At 44.1% G+C, this 21,049-nt stretch overlaps 1 protein-coding gene across 1 annotated transcript in view; it reads right to left on the minus strand.

Moving 5' to 3' along the window:
* Positions 1–590: 590 nt before the first annotated feature.
* The window catches only part of Mindy2 (MINDY lysine 48 deubiquitinase 2), a 52,323-nt gene continuing 31,864 nt past the window's right edge, over positions 591–21,049 (minus strand). Inside the window, exons 5-9 of the mRNA XM_051156752.1 lie at positions 20,797–20,899; positions 12,883–13,025; positions 5,346–5,519; positions 3,527–3,721; positions 591–1,265 (exon numbers count right to left, since the gene is read on the minus strand). Coding sequence (XP_051012709.1) covers positions 1,137–1,265; positions 3,527–3,721; positions 5,346–5,519; positions 12,883–13,025; positions 20,797–20,899 — 744 coding nt within the window. The 3' untranslated portion in view covers positions 591–1,136. The remainder of the gene's footprint in view (positions 1,266–3,526; positions 3,722–5,345; positions 5,520–12,882; positions 13,026–20,796; positions 20,900–21,049) is intronic.

Below are 21,049 nucleotides of genomic sequence, written 5' to 3' on the forward strand. Positions count from 1 at the left end.
CAAAGTATATAAAAAGACCTGTTAAGGGTAGTTCTCCAAACTCTGTCTAGATATACAATATGTGCCGTCTCATCACAGCGCTGAGTAAATATTCTTTCAGAGTCCTGTGAATGACGTAAGATGTCTTAGGTTTATTTGGTTCTCATAAGTTAAAAATTCTGATTGCTTTTACATAAATTCTTTCAGATTCCTACCTATGTTCAGAATTTTAATAATGTCTTTTTACTAGAGTCAAGAGATTAACTCTCCTTCAGAAATGTGCTTTTTATTGGTTTAAATAACTATGCTTAATTTTCTAGCAATAAACATGATTTAAAATTTAAGGTTCAAGGTAATTCTAGAAAAAGGTAGACAGTGAACTCCACTTTCCTCTGTGTTTATATTTACAAGGCTGAACACGCGTGTGCTCGCCTCCTCCAAGCATTACATGCTTGGCAAACAGAAACCACCATTCAGGCTGTCTGAAGTGTTGAAATTCCTCAACATCTCACAGAACTACAAGGTCAGTGTCTGATCTGGATGGGTTATAAGTATTAGTGTAGCGTGATTTTTTTTTTTTTTTTTTTTTTTTTTTTTTTTTGCTATTGGAAAATAAAAAATATTTTTTTTTCTATCTAAATTAGATCCAAGCTCTCAAGATAATAGCTAAAATGTACATTGCTAGAGAAAGGTAAACTGTTCAAGGCCTGAACTAGTCACTATTCCTGCTTTCCCCCTCCCTATCCCAAACTCCTCATTTCTCATGGATTTGAACATAATTTAATGACAAAGTCTCTGGAATAATTGTGCTAATAATTACATCTTGAGGAGTGAACTCACTAAGTGGCCTCCGTCCATTGTCAGACAGAACATGGTAGCTTACTTAACAGATTGGAGTTGCGATGTCACTAGACACAAAATAGGAGTCATACACTTATTTGGCTACGAGTGACAACACACAACAGTTCCCACTTGTAACGTAAAACTCCAGCTCATAAAGGGTGTATTGTGAAACTTGAAAACGTTGATTGTAACAAAGTAACAGCCTTCCCCTGGAAACATGAGCAAAGTCCCCTGGGAGATCAGGCACGGTAGGCACTGGGTCTTCCTTCCCGCCATCTGCATAGGTGGCTCCCACAGATGGCAGGCAGCGCATCCTACAAAATCACGCAGCTATTTTTTTCCTTTTCTTTCTCTTTGTCTTTTTCCCGAGGTTCCTTGCGTTTCCGGTCACTATTCCCAGGCTGTTTTGCACTTGATGGAGAGGCTTGTGCTGGCTGGCCCGGCTGTAAGAGAGCCACACGCGGGAAGGGATGATTAACTCTCCCGGGCACCCCGTCAGCTGGCCTGTGGCTGTAGGAGGTTTGGGCATCTTAGGAAGAGGACCTAGCTGGTTCGTGTCAAGGTGAGTGTGAGGGATGCTGCAGGCGTGCCTTCCTGCTTAGGTCTGCGGCTACTTCCTGATGGAAGGAATGGAAATCCTGTGCCACCAACTCCCTCCACCAGCTGAGCACCAGCTGACGGCCATGCTTTCCTCCCCACGGTGAGCTGCGCCCTCGACCTTAAGTCACAGCAAACCTTTCTTCTCTAAGCTACTTCAGAGAGAAGTAGTTAATATACAAGCTAGCTCATGTATAAATAATGTCTAACTAACTAATGTACTCATTATTCCAACTATGTAATTATCCATAATCATTTCAGCTTTTAGTTTAAAAGTCATTTATGTTAAAGTGACAATTTTGGTAAACTTCAGGACTTCATTAAATATCATAATGAACAGATCTTAAAAGCAAGAAACAAGAACCCTGGGGCGTGAGAGTGCAGAATGATAGGTGTGCACTATGAGACCAGAGAACTTGATGAAATGCAAAGCTGACTCTCACATGCTAGGACTCACTGCTGAGCTTGGGTAGGCAGGGCTTGATTTAGAGACAGAAGTTTTATTTGTATTTAGTGAAGAAAGCGAGGGAAAGAGGAGAGAGAATTTGCCTGTGCACTTGCATGTGGTGTGAATACAAGCCAGAGGTGTACATCTGGTGTTCTGTTGCGGTCAGCCTGATTTCCTTGAGAGATGGGTCTCTCACAGAATCTGCAGCTCGGTTAGTGGCCACCAAGGCCCTGAGATCCTGTCTGCCCACCGCAGCTCTGAGGTTCTAGGGGCATGGTCATGTCTGGCCTTTTATGTGACTCCTGGGGGTTTGGACTCAGGCCTACATGTATGCTGAGCCATCAACCCAGTGAGTTATGTACTTGGTTTCCATCTTTTTTCTTTCTTTTTTTTTTCTTAATTTATTCTTGTTACATCTCAATATTTATCCCATCCCTTGTATCCTCCCATTCTTCCCTCCCCCCCATTTTCCCATTATTCCCCTCCCCTGTGACTGTGACTGTGACTGAGGGGGATTTCCTCCCCCTGTATGTGCTCATAGGGTATCAAGTCTCTTCTTGGTAACCTGCTGTCCTTCCTCTGAGTGCCACCAGGTCTCCCCCTCCAGGGGACATGGTCAAATGTGAGGCACCAGAGTACTTGAGAAAGACATATCCCACGCTCCACTCCACTGTGGAGAATGTTCTGATCATTGGCTAGATCTGGGTAGGGGTTTAAAGTTCACCGCCTGTATTGTCCTTGGCTGGTGCCTTAGTTTGAGCGGGACCCCTGGGCCCATCTTGTTTTTTTGTATACCCATGCCAAAAGGGAGAAGTTTTGGCATGCTGTAGGTTAAAATAAAAGAGAGGGCTACTTTTTAATTTATCAAGTGAGGGTTAGCATGCAGAAGCTTGTGTGACAGTCGTATTTTGCTGAACCAACAAAGGTGACAAGGAGAGAGACGCTAACTTGTGCTGGATCCCTGTTGGAAACTGAGTTAAATGCCAACATTCTGGTTTCTAAAGAAGCCTCAGGATGTGGTCTCTGTTTTACTGACAGGAGAGGGGCCAGGAGAGAGGAGGGCTGTGACAGGTGTTTGCGACAGGAAGGGGGACCAGCAGTGACAATGAGCCCATATCTCTCTGGCTCCAAAACCGAGCACTTTCTCAGGTTAGTTTACAGTTTGTAGCTCTAATTAACTTAAGAAAAAGGCTAAATAATCTGATCAGAACCTCTGGAAAAAACCACGAAATCAGAAATAAGATAGCAAAAAGCTTAGAACAATATGACAATATTTCATAGATAGGGCTAGAGAGACGGCTCAGCAGTTAAGAGCACTTGTTCTTGTAGAGGACCTGGGCTCGAGTCCTAGTACCCACATGGTGGCTCACAACTGTCCATAGCTCTAGTTTCTAGGGATCAGATGCCCTCTCTGACTTCTGCAGGCACTGGGCGCACACATAGTGCACAGATGTGCGTGCAAACAAAACACTCATACACATAAAGCAAGATAAATAAATATAAAAACAAAGGAAAACAACAAAGACCCAAACCCTTGGGTGCTGACATGCTAACACAGCTAAAAAGCCAGAACCAGCTCACAACTACTTCTCCCAAACAGAAGTTTCTTTCCTGCTAGTGTAAATGTCGTGTCTGAGGTTGGCAGAGGTGTGGCTTTACCTGGGCCTGTGTGCAAGTGGTGGCGGCGGCCGCCTGTGCCTGCTCCTGCTCCTGGTAGTACTGAGAGGCCCGCCTGTCCTCCTCCTCCTGCAGTTTCTTCGCCAGCTCCAGGTCACTGATTCCTTCTGGGATTTGCTCCCAGTTGATTTCTTGGCTCTGCTGCTCTTGTTGCAGGGACAGTGCCATAAGGTAGTCCTGGGGAGTTCAATCACAGCCAGTTTCAGCTTTGAGATGTGACCCAGGAACCAGCCAGTGTGAAGGCAGACACCCGTTAATGAGCTATGAGGATGGCTTTTACAGCACAAGCGTGTGTGTGTGTGTGTGTGTGTGTGTGTGTGTGTGTGTGTGTGTGTTTGTTTTTTGAGACAGGGTTTCTCTGTGTATCTCTGGCCCTCCTGAAATTTGCTCTGTAGACCAGGCTAGCCTCAGATTCATAGAGATCCTTCTACTTCTGCCTCCCAAGTGCTGGGAATGAAGGCGTGCGCCACCACTGCCCGGCACTACAGCACATTTTTTTTTTAAACGTCTTGTTTCTAAGCTCCTCTTTGCAGAGCTGCATGTCTGCTTCATTGCTGCCACCGTCTACACAGGCTAGAATCCGTTTCTAGAGACAATAAATAAGGCACTCAAGAAAACTATTCGAAAAAAATGTTCTTGTTTAAAAAAGAAACATGTGAGAAATGGAAAATGCCAACAAAACCAAAGACCAAGGGGCTGGAGAGATGGTTCAGTGGTTAAGAGCACTGTCTGCTCTTCCAAAGGCCCCGGGTTCAATGCCTAGCACCCACATGGCAGCTCACAACTGTCTGGAACTCCAGTCCCAGGGCTTCTGACACCTTCATACCAATGCACATAGAGTAAAATTAAATAATTTTTTTTGAAAAGAGAAAAAGAAACCACACTGAAAACCAGAAATATGAAAGCTAAAAGCACTCTAACAGATGTAACTGTTGAGTATTTATAGCCATCTAGAATTTTCTACATTCGCATGCAAATTCAAACACATTTCCTACCCTATGAAACTATTTTAATCTTCTACTTTCCACTTAGTGTTTTTTTTCAAACATTCCAAGAACGTCTTAAGATTATTTACTCATTCTTCTTTCCCTCACCACCAAAATGCTTTGCCCTGCTCTGCGGCGAGTGTTACTGAGTGTCTGGGCTGGTCTCAGTCTCAGATCCCTGTGCCTAGGCCTCCTGAGGGCTGGGATTACAGCTGCACGCTACCACGCCCAGCGTAAAGGCTGAATTTTGTTTTTATTTTACTTTATTTAGTTGTTCATTTTTGAGGGAGGCCCTTGCTATATGGACCTGGCTGGCCTCAAAGTTCCCATGTAGCCCAGGACAGCCTTGAACTTGCAGCCACCTTCTTGCATCAGCCTCCCAAATTCTGGGGTTACAGGCGTGTGCTGCTGTCTTTTCATCCTTGTTCCCTGTTTCTGAGACAGGTCTCAGCCCATAGCAGACATCGAGTTCAGCATTCCTCCTACTTCAGTGTCCAAAACGCTAAGATTATAGGCACAAGCCATCGTGCCTGACTCAAAAATGACTTCTTAAAAATGCACATGTATGTGTTTACAGGATACGTGTGTGTGAGTGGAAGCCAGAGGACAGCCTCAAGTGTCATCCATATTCTCTGGTGGTGGGACAGGCGTGTGTGCACACGGAGGGCAGTCAGAGCAGGACACTGGGTATCTTGTATTTTTCTGCTACTTTCTGGAATACAGTCTAGACACAGGGTGTCTCAGAGAAACAGAGGTTCATCTTTTGTCCTAGGCCAAGCCGGACACCGTGATCGGGATGATAACAACACTTTTACCTGATCTATTTGGTCCTGTTGACCTTTGTACACAGTTTCGGGATCTGAAGGAGGCCGAAGGCGGAACTCCGAGTCACAGAAAGTCCCGTCGCCGTCTACACTGTGCAGGCTTTCCCAGACAACCTGCTCTTCAGTAAGAAACCCCTGGTCTGTTACCAACAAATACAGTTGACCCTTAAGAACAGCAAAAGGAAAAGGAGTGTTAACTTCTCCCAAACTAGCCAACATACATTTAAGGAACATTTTAGATCCGTGCTTGTAGTGCAGTAATTATTCTAACTAGATCTGTGCAACCTACACAAAACAAAACCAAGCAGAAAACTTTTCTGCTCAAATTCACCTGATTTTGCCTGTAGCTGGTAATTAGCACAGCACAGTGAAACAGGCGATACCAAGCTTCTGGCATGCTAACTGACAAACAGCTCTGGGTTTGCAATCTCATTTTACAAAATAGAAAGATGCAACCAGAAAGAAAGAAAGAAAGAAAGAAACAAGCCGACATGACTAAGCTTCCTCTGTACCATTTTGCTTCTTTCAAACAACAACAGGAATGGAGGTGGGGGTGTTGTTAGGAGCGTCACAAGGAGACTGTCAAGGCTGGCTGACCTGGACCCAGGGGGACCTTCTCAGATTCTCCACATGGGGGGAGGTGGGGAGTAGGGGGGCTGAGGGGGTGACGACGGGGATGGACTGCCTCTGACACGAATTCTGGTGCCTGTGATTTGATCACTGCCCCTTGACAGAGAGGCCCTGTGGGAACACAGAGGAAGGGGGTGCAGGCGATCCAGATGAGAGCTGATGGGCTGTGGTCAGAGGGTGGGGAAGGAGGGCCCCATCTATGAGAGGTCTAGGGGAGGGGAACTGGGCAGAAGAGGGGGGTGGGACAGGTTAAGACTGAGGGGATTACAGTCGGGATGTAATGTGAATAAATTATCATAAAAAATGAAAAAAGAAAACAGCAACTATAACAACAAAACCCTAAAGATATCTGTGTGGGGCGGCGGCTGGTGTATAGTGTAGTGCCCCAAGGAGCGGAACTGTGCCGTGGCCTCGGATGCAGGAGTTACGGCCTGTGGTGAGCTGTCTGAGTGCTGGGAACTAGGTTGAGGGTTTCTTGGTCCGACTGTTTTTAAGTGCCCCACCACTGAGCCACGTAGGTTGCTTAATCAACAACACAGCGTGTTCATGAATGTCGCCTGAGTCCAGCTCAGCTGTGTGTTCCTACTTAAGGGTAAAGGACAAAGCTTTGCCTGTGGGGTCACTTCCTTCCTCCTTCCTACACATTTCTTACTCCCTGCTCCCTCTTTTTTAAAAATCAAAACTGGGTCTCACTATGTAGCCCTGGCTGTCCTGGAATTCACTATGTAGCCCTGGCTGTCCTGGAATTCACTATGTAGACCAGGCTGGCCTTGAACTCACAGAGATCCACCTGCCTCTGCCTCCCTTTTGCTGGGGTCACAGGTGTGCAGCACTAGGCTTCTTCCCCTTTCTTACCTTTAAAAATAAAGTGACAATTTCTCATTCATCAGTCACTTAAGTGTGGCATTCTGTGGGGAAGAAGCTCTTAACCAAAGTGTAAACAGAATTATCAAGCTGTTATTTCATTTGTTTCTTCTGCAGTGCAGTGAGTGGGTCCAGGACCTCGTGGAACCTGTTTGGCAAGTTTCCTGCTGCTCTGCTGCTCCTCAAGCCACAAACTTGTTTTCTCATCACCTTTAGCATCGCCCGGAACATAACTTTTCACTTTAATCTCTAACAGGAAAAAGACAAGCAGAAGCAAATCTCATAGCCTATTTTTTCCCTTCTTTTAAAAAAATTATACTTATTTATTTTTATGTATATGAGGGATCTGTATTCACACATGCCCAGAAGAGGGAATCAGGTCCCATTACAGATGGGTGTGAGCCACGTAGTTGCTGGGAATTGAACTCAGGACCTCTGGAAGAGCAGTCAGTATTCTTAACCACTGAGCCATCTCTCCAGCCCTAAAAGACGCTTGCTTGCTTGCTTTCTTTCTTTCTTTCTTTCTTTCTTTCTTTCTTTCTTTCTTTCTTTCTTTCTTTCTTTCTTCCTCTGTGTAATAGCCTTGGCTGTCCTGGACTCACTTTGTAGACCAGGCTGGCCTCAAAATCACAGAGACCCACCTGCTTCTGCCTCCTGAGTGCTGTGATTGAAGGCCTGTGCCACTATGCCTGCCTCTTTCCCTTCTTTTTTTAAGATTTATTTATTATGCATACAGTATTATGCCTGCATGTACCCTTGCAGGCCAGAAGAGGGCATCAGATCACATTATAGATGGTTGTGAGCCACCATGTGGTTGCTGGGAATTGAACTCAGGACCTTTGGAAGTGCAGCCAGTGCTCTTAACCTCTGAGCCATCTCTCCAGCCCCTTTCTCTTCTTATAATGTATAGATCACTTTAGAATCACAGGGTGGCCAGGGATATTGGTGCACACCTTTAATCCCAGCACTCTGGAGGCAGAGGCAGGTGGGTCTCTGTGCGTCCAGGGCCAGCCTGTCTATATAACGCATTCCAGGATAGCCAGAGATACATAGGGAGCTCCTGTCCTGAAAACCAAACCAATCAGTCAGTCAGTCAATCAATCAATCAAAGGTCAATCTTCTCTAGACCTGTGGAAAAATACCTTTGCTTCTAACATCTCTAGAATATTCACTTTTTTCCCCTCTCTAGTGAGTCTGTCAATGTTTAAAAATGATTCAGTTTCTCAGATTTAAAAAATAAAAATAGGAAGGGGTAGTGGGAGGTCTTCATGGGTAAAAGACGGCTTGCATTTGATTCCCGGGACTCATATGGTAGAAAGAGAGAGCTCATTTGCCAAAGTTGTCCCCTTACCTCCACAAGTGTACTATGGTACACAAGTGTCTCTGCCTGAGCGCACTCACTAGCATTTTCCCCCTCCCAATAATAGTGAATAACAAACAAGTAAACAAAGCAACCCAGGAGCCTCACGCAGGTGCAATCGTATGTGCCTGCCTGTGGAACTGGGGGCAAGGGAACCTGAGGTGGGAACATCATTTGGGTCCTGGATTTTGAGGTTAGCTAGCCACATAGTCTGAGGCCAAGCATGCTGGCAGCATATTTCTAATCCCAGCGTTTAGAAGGCAGGCACATCTCTATGATTTTCAGGCCAGCCTGCTCTATACAGAGAGTTCCAGCCCAGCCAAAACTGAACAGTAAAACCTCTTCATAAAACTACAGATAAATAGGGCCGGGCGTGGTGGGGCACACCTTTAATCCCAGCACTTGGGAGGCAGAGGCAGGTGGATCACTGTGAGTTCAAGGCCAACCTGGTCTACAAAGTCCAGGACAACCGAGGCCACACAAAGAAACCCTGTCTTGAAAAAAAAAAACCCAAAAACAAAAACAAACAAACAAAAAACCTACAGATAAATAAAAACATGAAAAACACCAGCCTTGGGTTCCATGTTCTCATAGCTGAGCCCCCTGTAGGGACCACACTTACGCACAACACCTCCTTTTTTGGTAAACCATTTTGTAAAAAAAAAAAACGACAAGCTTCTGTGTGTGTGTGTGTGTGTGTGTATGTGAGAATGAGAGAGAGAGAGAGAGAGAGAGAGAGAAGGAGGAGGAGGAGGAGAGAGAATCATGTGACCTGGGTTCAAACTCAGGTCCTCCGGAAGCACAGCTAGCTCCCGTGAGTGAAGCACCTCCAGGCCTCAGCCTACCGTTTCTAGGCGTTGCCAGCTACAGCCTTCTCCTCTCCAGCCACTCAGAAGCAACTCAGATTCTTCTGCTGTCCGCCTGCTCCGTCCTCCTCCTCTATGTGAGCCAAGGGTTCTCTCCTCTTCCCCCTGAGCCCCTGCTCCACACACTAGCTCTCGGTCTCTTTATTTCCTCCTCCTTTTACTAATGCTTATTCCTTGAGTTGAGCCTTTAAAAGCTGTCATTCACTAAAACTCTATCTTAGGCTTTCTCTCTTGAGTCTTTATTTTTCTTGTAAATTCCCAAATGACTGTATTTTCTTGTAAATCTTAAAATTCTGTATGCCCAAATCATACCAGTATTGAGACATTTGCCTAGTATTCCCACCTCACAAACACCCAGACTGTTAACATTGTGTCTTTCTCTTATATCTGTTTCTTTTGTTTGTTTGTTTTGAGACTGGGTCTTGTAACTCTGGCTGGCCTGGAACTTGCTATGTAGACCAGGCTGGCCTTGAACTCACAGAGATTCAGTTACCTCCCAAGTGATTAAGGGTGTGAGCCACCATGCATGGCCAGTCATGTATGACTCAATACGGAACTCACCATGCACACAGGCCCCAGAGACCACTTAGTTTTCAGAGCCAATGGAGAAATATCTGGCTGATCTGCTCCTGTCTCACTCTGCAATCTTTCCACATCGCGTGGCCATTACTACGTTTTGTCCAAATCACTACAATCTCCTCCTTTACCTCTTCATCTTCTTTAACTCTTGGAGTATCTCCTAACTAAATCCCACATCACTCTCAAAGTCACAACACTAGTGCAGCATTGTTTAGCTGCAGAACAAACTTTAGAGGACATCTTAGAAGCAGAAGATATTTTCTGAGCTTCTATGACCTTATAGATAGGCCTGCTAGCTCCAGGCACCGGCCCATCCTCTTCATAGGAAAACCTCTTCAACGTTACAAAATTGGGAGTGCCTAGCTGGCCAGTACACGCCTCGCGGTTGAGGGTAATGATTTAATAGAAGAGGGGACAAGTGGGACACGGTGGCACACACCTATAATCCCAGCACTCGGGGAGGAAATGGCAGGCAGATCTCTGTGAGTTCGAGGCCAGCCTGGTCTACAAAGGGAGTCCAGGATGGCCAAGGCTACACAGAGAAACCCTGTCTCAAAACAAACCCAAAACAACAACAACAACAAAACCCCAACAACAAAAATAGAAGAGAACATCAGCAGGTATGTAGCTCTGTGGTATGGTGCTTACGCATGAGGTGAAGGGCGGGAGGGGGAGAAGGAGAGGGAAGAGAGGGCGGAGGAGGAGTGGAAGTGGGGGGAGGGAGATGGGGAGGGAGAGAAAGCTCTCAGCTACCAGTGACAGCCAGAGATCTTGTTTTCCCACAGAACTGTTTCATTCCTACTCACTCTTAGGCCAAAATAGGAAAAGAAACACCAGTGCCGTTAAGAAAACAGGCTCCTTTCTTCTCTAAGACCCTGCTCTAAGAGCCCATGGGTCTATTAGCTTTGTTTCATGCACTTTACTTGTAAGCCTCCAGCTCAGGGCTCTCTTTTGATCCCTACTCCCTCAGGGTCTTTGCACACATGCTGCCAGTTATTTCTGCTTAGTTATTTCTTTTTGTTGTTGCTTTGTTGTTAACTCATTAACTCTTAGATGATTCATTCTCAGATTTCACAGTTCTGTCTCTCTGTCTCTGTGTGTGTGCGTGTGTGCGCGCGCATGTGTGTGCGTGGCCTGGGGACTAGAATCTAGAGTCTTGTGCATGCTGGGTAAGTGCTCTACCCCTGAGCTGTACACCCCAAGCCCTTAAGCCTGTGTGTATGTGACATTCTCAGGTAAGTCTTTCCAGATAAAATCCTGGTAAGGGCTCTCAGAGTCTGTGGTATGTGTCCTTGACAGAAGCACCTCAGTATCAAAGAAGTCCTTTAAGGGCAGAAACCATGGCTGCTGTGGCTGTGGCTGTAAGTAGTTGTCCTGCTTAGTGTAGCTACTAAATTAGTGGATTCTAGGCTTAAAGAGGACAAGGAAAGCAAGATGGTGTGGCAGCTGCTTTGGTCTGATATCCTTTGACTTTAGATTCTTGACCTTGCACACACCTAACTATGAAGCCGAAGCAATACAAATGTACTCTTAAAAATAAGGTTGTAGGCTGGGCGTGGTGGCGCACGCCTTTAATCTCAGCATTCAGGAGGCAGAGCAGGCAGACTGCTGCAAGTTCGAGGCCAGCCTGGTCTACAAAGCGAGTCTAGGACAGCCAAGGTTACACAGAGAGACCCTGTCTCAAAAATCCAAAAAAGGGGCTGGAGAGCTAGCTCAGCCAGAAAAAAAATGGCTGTAATAGAAGAGCTGTGGCTTTGGGGTACTCTTTCATTGGCAAACAAACCATTTTATATTAACCCATGTCATGCACTGATTACGAAGCATTGATGGAAACATGAAGATATGATTTATTACTTCAATAAGTTACTTTCATTTAGAAAATAAACACACATTCACAGGAGAGGCAAACTGGTAACAAGACACACAACAGTAAAAACTCAATAAGGACTAACAGGTAGAGGTGGTTATAGCAGTGGTCCTCAGTCTTAGATTCACGTGAAAATCACCTGGGGAGCGTTTGCAGCCTGGCAGTGCAGCATAGAGGCGGAGTGCTTGCCTAGCATGTATAAAGCACCAGCCTAACCCTTTGCATTGCAAAAGACGAAAAGCTAGGTGTTGAGGTCCCACCTCCTTTAAAGACTCTGGTTTAATTGCACTAGTGGTCAGCTCTGGGCACTGGTATTTTTTAAAAGCCATCTGGACAGGCCTAGGATACAATCAGGCTGAGAACTACTAGTTTAAGCAGAAAAGAGGCAGCTTTCAGTAAGTTTGAAATGCCTCTTTAAGGATGGGTAATTTTGGGAGAGGTAAATAATGTGAGGAGAGCTTCCCAAATAGGATAAAGAAATAAGAAGAATGGCAGTAAATGAGAATACATCACATTCATCTGGGATCTGTGGCAGAAGGAAACTTCACTTTCTAACTGAACATCTGCGCTGTATTAGCAACGCAGTATAACAGCACTCTGCCACTGGGGGCTCGGCTGATACTCCTGAACTAGTTGTTTCCTTTAAAATCAAAAGAGACAGATCTAAGAAATGAATAAAAAGGATAGGTAAGGCGGGGTGTGTGTGTGTGTGTGTGTGTGTGTGTGTGTGTGTGTGTGTGTGTGCAAAACCATAAGCACATTGATAACTGTAATAAAACCCAACACTGTCGCGTAGGTAATTTGTGTGTGCCTGGGGGTGGGGAGTCTTGTTATGTAGCCCAGGTGGGACTTGGACTAATAACCCTCCTGTTGGGCCTCCTCAGAAGCTGGGATCACAGGCAAGCACAACACATTCAGCTTAGGGCAAATCTAAATTCTAACTACTAATATCTTTTAATGCTTAAATATAAATATCCTTAATTCACAGTCACCTTGGTCCCAGCTCTAGGTATTTTGTGTCCTCTAAGTAAGAAACCACCTAGCTAGGCATGGTGGCACAGGCGTTTCAAAGGCTGAGGCAGGATCATCTCTAATTCAAGGCCACTGTGGGATACCCAGGGAAAAAAGGAAGCACGTGGACGCAATAATCTGTGATTAAAAACTTGAGACTTCATTTAAAATAAAAGCTAATCAAGGTAACATTTCAATTGCTAATCCATTCCACTCTAAAGCAGTGTTTAACAACGACCTTCACAAAGCTCAGGACTGATATGCTGCATCTTATACTGCAGCAGATCAGAACACATCTCTAAATCACACTCCTTTGATTGACAGTAAAAAATACCTGTTTCTATATCCTACCTTGTATTTTGTCATGGTGCTAAAATGATTATTCCGAAAGAACACACAGAGTTCTCCTTCCTGAACCGTTGAAGTCAGTTCACATAATCCATGGTACGTCAGTTGAGTGGCTGTATTGTTTAGAAACTGCTCAGCTACAAAGCCTACGGAACCAATGTGTACTATGAGAGGGAAGAATTATTTCAAAGTCAGAAAGTTACTTTTCCTATTTACATTTTTTCCAGCTGCATACAAAGGCCAATGACATGATGGCTTCCAGATTGGAGATGCGTCTTTCTAATGTCCTTATGGGAGCAGTGACCCTGGTCATTTTTGTCCTGAAGAAACAGTGACATGACATCACTTTCATCCATAGGTATATTCACTTGTGAAAACTCTTTCAGGAGGTTTACAAGAGACATAGACACAATAAGACATCAACAGGGAAGTCACTCTACAACATTTTGTAAGATTGCTGAGGCCAGGCATGGTGGTATATGCCTTCAATCTCTGAGCTCAAGGCTATCCCAGAAAAGAGAGACAGAGAGACAGAGAGAGAGAGAGACGGAGAGACAGAGAGAGCACATCAGAGTTTGTATTACGAGACACTTCAATAAGAAGCTGAAAATAACTGGGTGGGAATTTTAACAGGCTCAGTGTAGCTGAGCAAGGCAGGTTAGTGTGCTCCTTCTCCATTTCCATTTCTTGTCAGGACAGGGCACTTGGAGCTCCAAAGAAGTTGTAGAAAGTTAGCAATACAGCACACTAACCAGGACTTGGGGAGGGAGAGGTCTGTATGAGGTTTACAGCACACACTTGCAGCTTTATACTGGGAAATGAGAGTCCCCCTCAATGATGTCACCTTGTTCAGCAGAGTGTATGAAAGCTTTTACTATTATGTCACCACTTTAAAGGACGCACTATTTGCTCAGAAGTACCACTCCTGGTTGCGGTATCTATGCTCATAAATGCTTCCGTGAGGAAATACAAAAAATTCACTGGAGACAGAGTCACCACCATCATGTTGGTGTGAAATTAAAAAATGAACATGAGACATCTTTTACAGAGTCATCTTTTTACAGAATAGGAAATAGGCTCACAGAAAATAGATAATGTCTGAAAGACACCAAACAAGTTATGGTGAAGTGAAGACTGAGGAGTTATTATTGGTATTAAAATGTTACCAATTTAGTGTAGAGATGATTGTGAATTCTACCTGAATTATGTATCATCTTAAATAATAAGGCATAAACTTATTAAACATTTAAAATACAATATTTCCTAATTCTTTTGTTGTCTCTTAAATGGTAATTTTAATCCATTATAGATAAGTCTACTCTACATTCAACTTTTCATAACTAATTAAACAGATTTTGGTGTGTCACTGTATACAGCAGCAAATCTATTTACAATGCTTCAAATTCTGTTTTTGCCTTTGCTAGGGCATGGGGATGCATGCCTTTAATCCCACTATGTGGGCAGCAGAGGCAAAAGGATGGATCTCTGTGAGTTTGAGACCAGCCAGTGCTATTTAGTGAGACTATCCCAAGTAAGAAAAAAGAAAGAAAAACAAAACAAAAAACCCACACACACAATAAAAGTACCCCAAATCTCTAAGTTTATATTGATACAATTATTTTTCAATGAGAGAGGAGGAAGGGAAATCTATTTTTACTTTTTTATTCTCATGCTGAGAATAGAACCCAGCCAGGGCTTTGAGCACACTAAATTAGCACTCTACCATTAAGCCCAAAGAACTAAGTTTTACAGAAGAATAACCAATAAGTATAAAATGAATAATAAAATACCATAGCTACCACAACCATAATTGATTCAGTTAAAAGTCAGTGGTCCCAAATCTATTGAATATACGATTCTTAGAAAATAGGCTATTTACACAGTTTCAAAGCCTAATGACGGATTATTAATTACTAACTAATTACAAGGAGAAAAGGGTGATTTTATAACAGATATCTGGCCTATTCCACTTCACTCATTTATATATAATGTTTATATACTAATGTGATTCATGCACCCAATTTGGTGCAGTTAGAAGCCTACTACAGAGATGCCATCTGTGCTGCATTCGAAACAAAACATATCACCTGTATCTACTCATAAGAGAGCAATCAGGTAATTCAAAGTTGACACTATTCTATACAACACTGGCCTGCACTATTTAAAAAAAATGTTAATAGCCAGGTATGGTGGCACATGACTGTAATCCCAGCACCTGGGAGGCAGAGCCTGGTGGATCACTGTGAGTTCGAGGCCAGCCTGGTCTACAAAGCAAGTCCAGGACAGCCAAGATAGAGCAGAGAAACCCTGTCTAGGAAAACAACAACAACAAAATGTTAATAGAGAAGAGTGGGAGGGATGTCCAGAGGGGGGTGGGGTGGGGGAGGGAGAGAACAATGCCATAAATGCAAAGCAGTTTGCAACGGGGGCTGGAGTATGGCCCAGTAGTTAGAAGCACATACGGATCTTGCAAAGGACGAAGTTTGGTTCCTAGCATCCATATCTGATTGCTCACAACTGCCTATAACACCAATTCTAGGGGATCCAAAGCTGCTTTTTGGCCTCAGCAGGCACCCCTATACATGTGGTGCACAGATGCGCACACGCGCGCGCACACAAAAAAATATGGTTTTTTGTTGTTGTTGTTTTGGTTTGGTTTTTCGAGACAGGATTTCTCTGTGTAGCCTTGGATGTCCCGGACTCACTTTGTAGACCAGGCTGGCCTCCAACTCACAGTGATCTGCCTGCCCCTGCCTCCTGAGTGCTGGGATTAAAGGCGTGCGCCACCACGCCCAGAAAAAAAATTTTTTTAAAAGGCTAAAAGAATAGCTACTTGGGTATGGGTAGAAGTGTGCAGCAGTGCCCCCTCCTTTGTGCAGGAGGGATTTTGTCTGGCTTGGCTTGTGTAGCTCTTGTGTATATTGTCACAGTCTGTGTGAGCTCAGGTGTGCGTGTGCCCTGCTGTGCCTGGTCAATGCTGTTTCCTTAAAATCAGTCACCATCTCTGGTTCTTACAATTTTCCATTCCTGTCTTCCACACAGATCCCTGAGCCCTGAGGGGGAGGGGCTGTGATAAGACATGGTACTCATGGCTGAGCACTGCAGAGTCTCTCTTCCTGCATGTTGCCAGCTGTGCATCTCTGTGTTAATTACTATAGCAGATGCTCCTCTGATGTGGGCAAAGCAAGGCACTGATCTATGGAGCCCGCAATGTGTCATCAGGAGTTGTTTTATCTCTGTGTTCGCTTAGAACAGTAGTAGTGGGTTTTCCCTGGCCCATGACCCATCTAATATCAGGTTCCTGGCTCATGAACAGCATCAGGTGTGGCCTTCATCTCAGAAGTGGGCTGTATATCCCAACAAAAAGCGGCTGGTCACTCCTGTAGCAGCCACGCGGCTACTAGCCCCTGTGGGAATATCTTGTACGCAGGTTGCTGTCACAGCTCACAGGGTGTGTGGCTGGGTGAGGCTGATGGTGACTTCACTTCTCTAGTAGTGGGCACAGCTCCTTCTGTCTCTATGAATGGTGGCCAGTGAGAACGGAGCTTACAGTTGAGGGCCAGCTAGGCTTCTCTAGGGAGAGACAGCAATCAGTTTTCCCCAATGGAGTGACACTGGGCATATCTCAGCACTCCGGGGCAGGCCCCATACTCAGCAGTGATTGACCAAGATTCCATGTTTTTTTAAGAAAAGATTTATCATATATACACAGTGTTTTGCCTGCATGAAGAGGGCACCAGATCTCACTGTAGAGGGTTGTGAGCCACCATGTGGTTGCTGGGAATTGAACTCAGGACCTTTGGAAGAGCAGCCAGTGCTCTTAACCTCTGAGCCACCTCTCTAGCCCCAATTCCCTGTTTCTTTTAGTGGCTTTTTTTTTTTTTGGAGGGGGGGGGGGAGAGAGAGAGAAAGAGAGAGAGAGAAGAGAACACAAAGTTGGGTGGAAAGGTTCTGGAAAGAATTGAGGAACAGGAAGGAATATGATAAAAATATACTGTATGAAATTCTCAAAGGATAAAACAAAAGTTTAAAATAAAGCAGGAAAGAAAGGAAAAGGAAAACAGGGATCTGTTCTAAATGACAAAGACTGAAGTTGTTACAACTGCTAACTAATCCTTGACCTGAGCACATACTGAAAGAAGTGTAAAGTTAGAGGGCATGGTTAAGAAAACCAGGACAAGAAGTACATAGACAGCATGCTGGGAAGTGCAGCCCTGACATTGCCTCGCCTGAGACCGCTGTGATCAAATGGGGAAGTTCCACAGGACACTTTCTTTTAAAGAGACAACGATGGCACACTGACATCATGACATCACTACAATGATGGCACACTGACATCATGACATCACTACAATGATGGCACACTGACATCATGACACCACGACAAAGAGAAATGAGTGATGTGACACTTGTGATTAGATCTAATATGATTTAGAAAGAAAAAGTGTGTTGTGTAAGAATACAGAAAAAAAGGCAGGTATTCAATGTGTGAACAACTGGTAAGTTAAATAAAGAGCATGTGAATGTTCATCAAAAGAGTATAAATTCTTTTTTTATTATTAAAGATTTATTAAGTATACAATGTTCTGTTTGCATGCATGCCCACCTGCCAGAAGAGGGCACCAGATCTCACTGTAGATGGTTGTGAGCCACCATGTGGTTGCTGGGAATTGAACTCAGACCTCTGGAAGAGCAGACAGTGCTCTTAACCTCTGAGCCCAGGAGTAGAAATTCTTATGGTTTTGAGACTTCTGAACATAAAAGCTGGACAAAAAAATGATGGATATTATTTAATAAATTAATGATCATTGTCACTACTTTGTTTTGTTTTGCTTTTGTTTTTCAAGACAGGGTTTCTCTATGCTATCTTGGCTTTGTAACCAGGCTGGCCTCGAACTCAGAGCAATTTGCCTGCCTCTGACTCCCAAATGCTGGGATTTAAGACGTGCGCCACCCACGCCTGGTGCCGCTACTTAATAAAGATAATATGAATGCAACTAGGCAAAAAAAAAAAAAAAAAAAAAAAAGTTTGAGCAAATGAGTAAATATCCTGGGGTTAGTTTCATAAGCATGTGTTTATCCTAGGAATAGTTGTTAAGAGGTTACTTCTAAAATGGCGTGAAACTAAATGACTGACTTTGGGGGGGTTATTTATTGGGGGGCGGTTCTTATTGGTTCTTACTTTCTTGTCACAAGCAATCCTTATAACAACCAGATTCAAGAATGCATGGCCATTCAAAAGAGGAAGCGAATGTCGAACAGTTCACTGTAACAACGCTGTGCTGTGCTTACAGGTGTCAGTGCCAAACAGAAGCTGCTGCTTCTGACATCAGCCACATAGCACTCTCCTACCAAAAGGAATGCTAGGAAAAGTATTTCTTATATTATGAGGCTTCATGGCATATGGAATGTTTGGATTAAAAAAACAATAGTATTTGTCACTTAAGACCAAGGCTTGTAAGACTAGACATAAGCCAGTTTGGGTATTTGACGGATTCAAGAAGATGACACAGCTGAAGGCTGCATGTGAGAAGAAGCAGACCACGTCCTGCACATGAATCAAAGCAATGCGACAGCTAACCATGTGGGAGGCAGTTGGTGAAATGTGAGTGAAAGCACCCACCCTTGCTCTTCTTTGTCTGTGTGAGCTTTGGGGCCTTCCCCCAGTCATGGCTGTGTGAGCTTTGGGGCCTTCCCCCAGTCATGGCTGTGTGAGCTTTGGGGCCTTCCCCCAGTCATGGCTGTGTGAGCTTTGGGGCCTTCCCCCAGTCATGGCTGTGTGAGCATCTTAAAAACACTGCACATTGCCGTTTCTTAACATCAGAAAACTAGCTTCTCATCTGTGCTAAGCCTCATATATGACCATTTCTTAGTGTAAGAATCATTTAGAGTTTCACTGCTATCAGATTGGCATATCAAGCACTTTATAACAAACACACATGGCATATGGACCCGAAATTTCTGTGCACCGCAGAGCAGGTGATTCCTTCCTGGTTTTGCCATGATATTTTCCCAGTTATCTGTACTATGTGCCCACACCTGTCCATGATCACAGGGAGTTGCTGTCAAAAAAGTAATGACTTATTCTGTCAGGTTAGGGGGAAAGAGAAGGTATAAGTGAATTGCCTTTCCTGTGTTCCTGTATTTAATTAATGTGCTACCAGCTCCTACCCATGTGGGGTCGCAGCCTGGCATGGAAGGATGCTGTCACACCCACACCATGCTCACTCACACTGCCTTTCACGAATTCATTCTACACTGACCACTTCTGAATCTTGTTTCAATTTCCAGAGACTTGTAGAATTCTATTTTAAAGAACTGTTATTACTATGTGTGTGTGTTTGTGTGTGTGGGGGGCATGCATGTTATCAGATGCATGTGGAAATCAGAGGCCAACTTTCAGGAACTGGGTCTTCTGCTGTGGGCTCTGGAGCTCAAACTCAGGTCATTACGTTTGCTGTGGGAAGGGCCTTTACCTGCTGAGCCATCTCCTCACCAGCCCTAGAATAGTATATTTCTGATAATATATTGGGTGTTGATGATAAAGTAGGTTCCATAGATAGATATTTCCCTTATAGGCTTCTACTCAAGAATATATTGGACCCCAGAAACAAAGGGAAGGAGTGCATTTAGTGAGAAGAACTCCACATATGGAGAGAAAAGAAGATTTTCTGTTTTGTTTTGAGATGACCTCACACTGTAGTGCATATTAGCCTGCATCTCACTATGTAGCTACACAGCTCAGGCTGGCCTCAAACCCATGGCAGTTCTCCTATCTCAGACTCTAAAGCACTCATCAAACACTGCCCCTAGCAGACAAGATTTTTTATGATAGCTTTATTGCTTGTCTCTTTCCTAAAACCCAAACTTTTCTGCCTTACGTTGTAATAAAACAGCTGTCACTCAAATCAATAATCAATGTCCCTGTATGTTTATATTATCTATTTTTTCAAGTAATAGACAGGGATGAACTTTTATTGCTTGCCTTTTTTTGCATGAATATATTAGGATCCTGATTAATTAACACAATAAGTGGGATTAGTTAATATGAGATTCATGTACATATCATTTTATATGCTTGTTTTTGTTTTTTCGAGACAGGGTTTCTCTGTGTAGCCTTGGCTATCCTGGACTCACTTTCTAGACCATGCTGGCCTCGAACTCACAGCGATCCGCCTGCCTCTGCCTCCTGAGTACTGGGATTAAAGGCGTGCAGCACCACACCCGGCTTATAATCAATTTTTATTGTGCTGCATATTGAAGAACTGTGTCTGAGCAAGTGGCGGGGGGGGGGGGGGGGGGCTTGTCCCCTGCCCCTGCCTCTTCTGATATTTCTCTCTTTTTCTTTTTCTTTCTTTCTCTTCCTTCCTTCTTCCACTCCCCCTAGGAAGAACTGAGTGAATGGTGGTGAAAGTTTACCAAAATGGCTTCCAGCCTGAGAGGTTTCAAACCTCTTTAGTCACTATTAAATGGAGCACAGCTGAAAAAAAAAGTTATATATTTTTAAGTGGAGTAAATGTAGATTTATTGCAGAAAAATGACAAATAACTATTGAGAGTGGGAGGAGCTCCAAGGGAGGGAAACTGAGAAAATACTGAACTTTCTGTGACAGTGAAGGTAGTGATGTCATCAGTTACTTGTTCCAGAATGTGACATCTATACTCATCTGCAGTGGGACACAGTGGAGGGTAGTACGCTCTCTTCTGAGAGAGGGCTCAGGGTCAGTAGAGCAATCCGTTTCACTGGCCATCCAACCACACCAATGCTGCAAGTGATTCATAGACGTCCTCGCTAAACAATTTACAGCTATGAATATGTTATAAAGAAACCGCTTTTTGTTTACTTATAAAAAATAAATGTAAGCTCAGTGACTTTGAAGACAAGCAGTTTCAGCAGGTCTAAGCAGCACTCACCCACCTTCACTGACCAGCTGGCTGTTGTCTGACTGCTTACAGGAGATGATCTTCTCCACCAGTTGGTTGTAGCTGCAGTTGCCAACAGCTTTTACAATGTCATCAATCTGAAAAACAAACAATGGTCTCACTAGTCCTGGCAAGATTAGAAACAGTAACAAAGGCAATCCCCGCCCCCTGTTTTCTAATGCAACACTAATGCAAAGGCTTATGAGAAAGTCAGCACAGAAGCTTGAATCTAGTTTCTAACTGTTTGC

Source organism: Acomys russatus, chromosome 14, assembly GCF_903995435.1.
Source record: "Acomys russatus chromosome 14, mAcoRus1.1, whole genome shotgun sequence".
Lineage (NCBI taxonomy): Eukaryota > Metazoa > Chordata > Mammalia > Rodentia > Muridae > Acomys > Acomys russatus.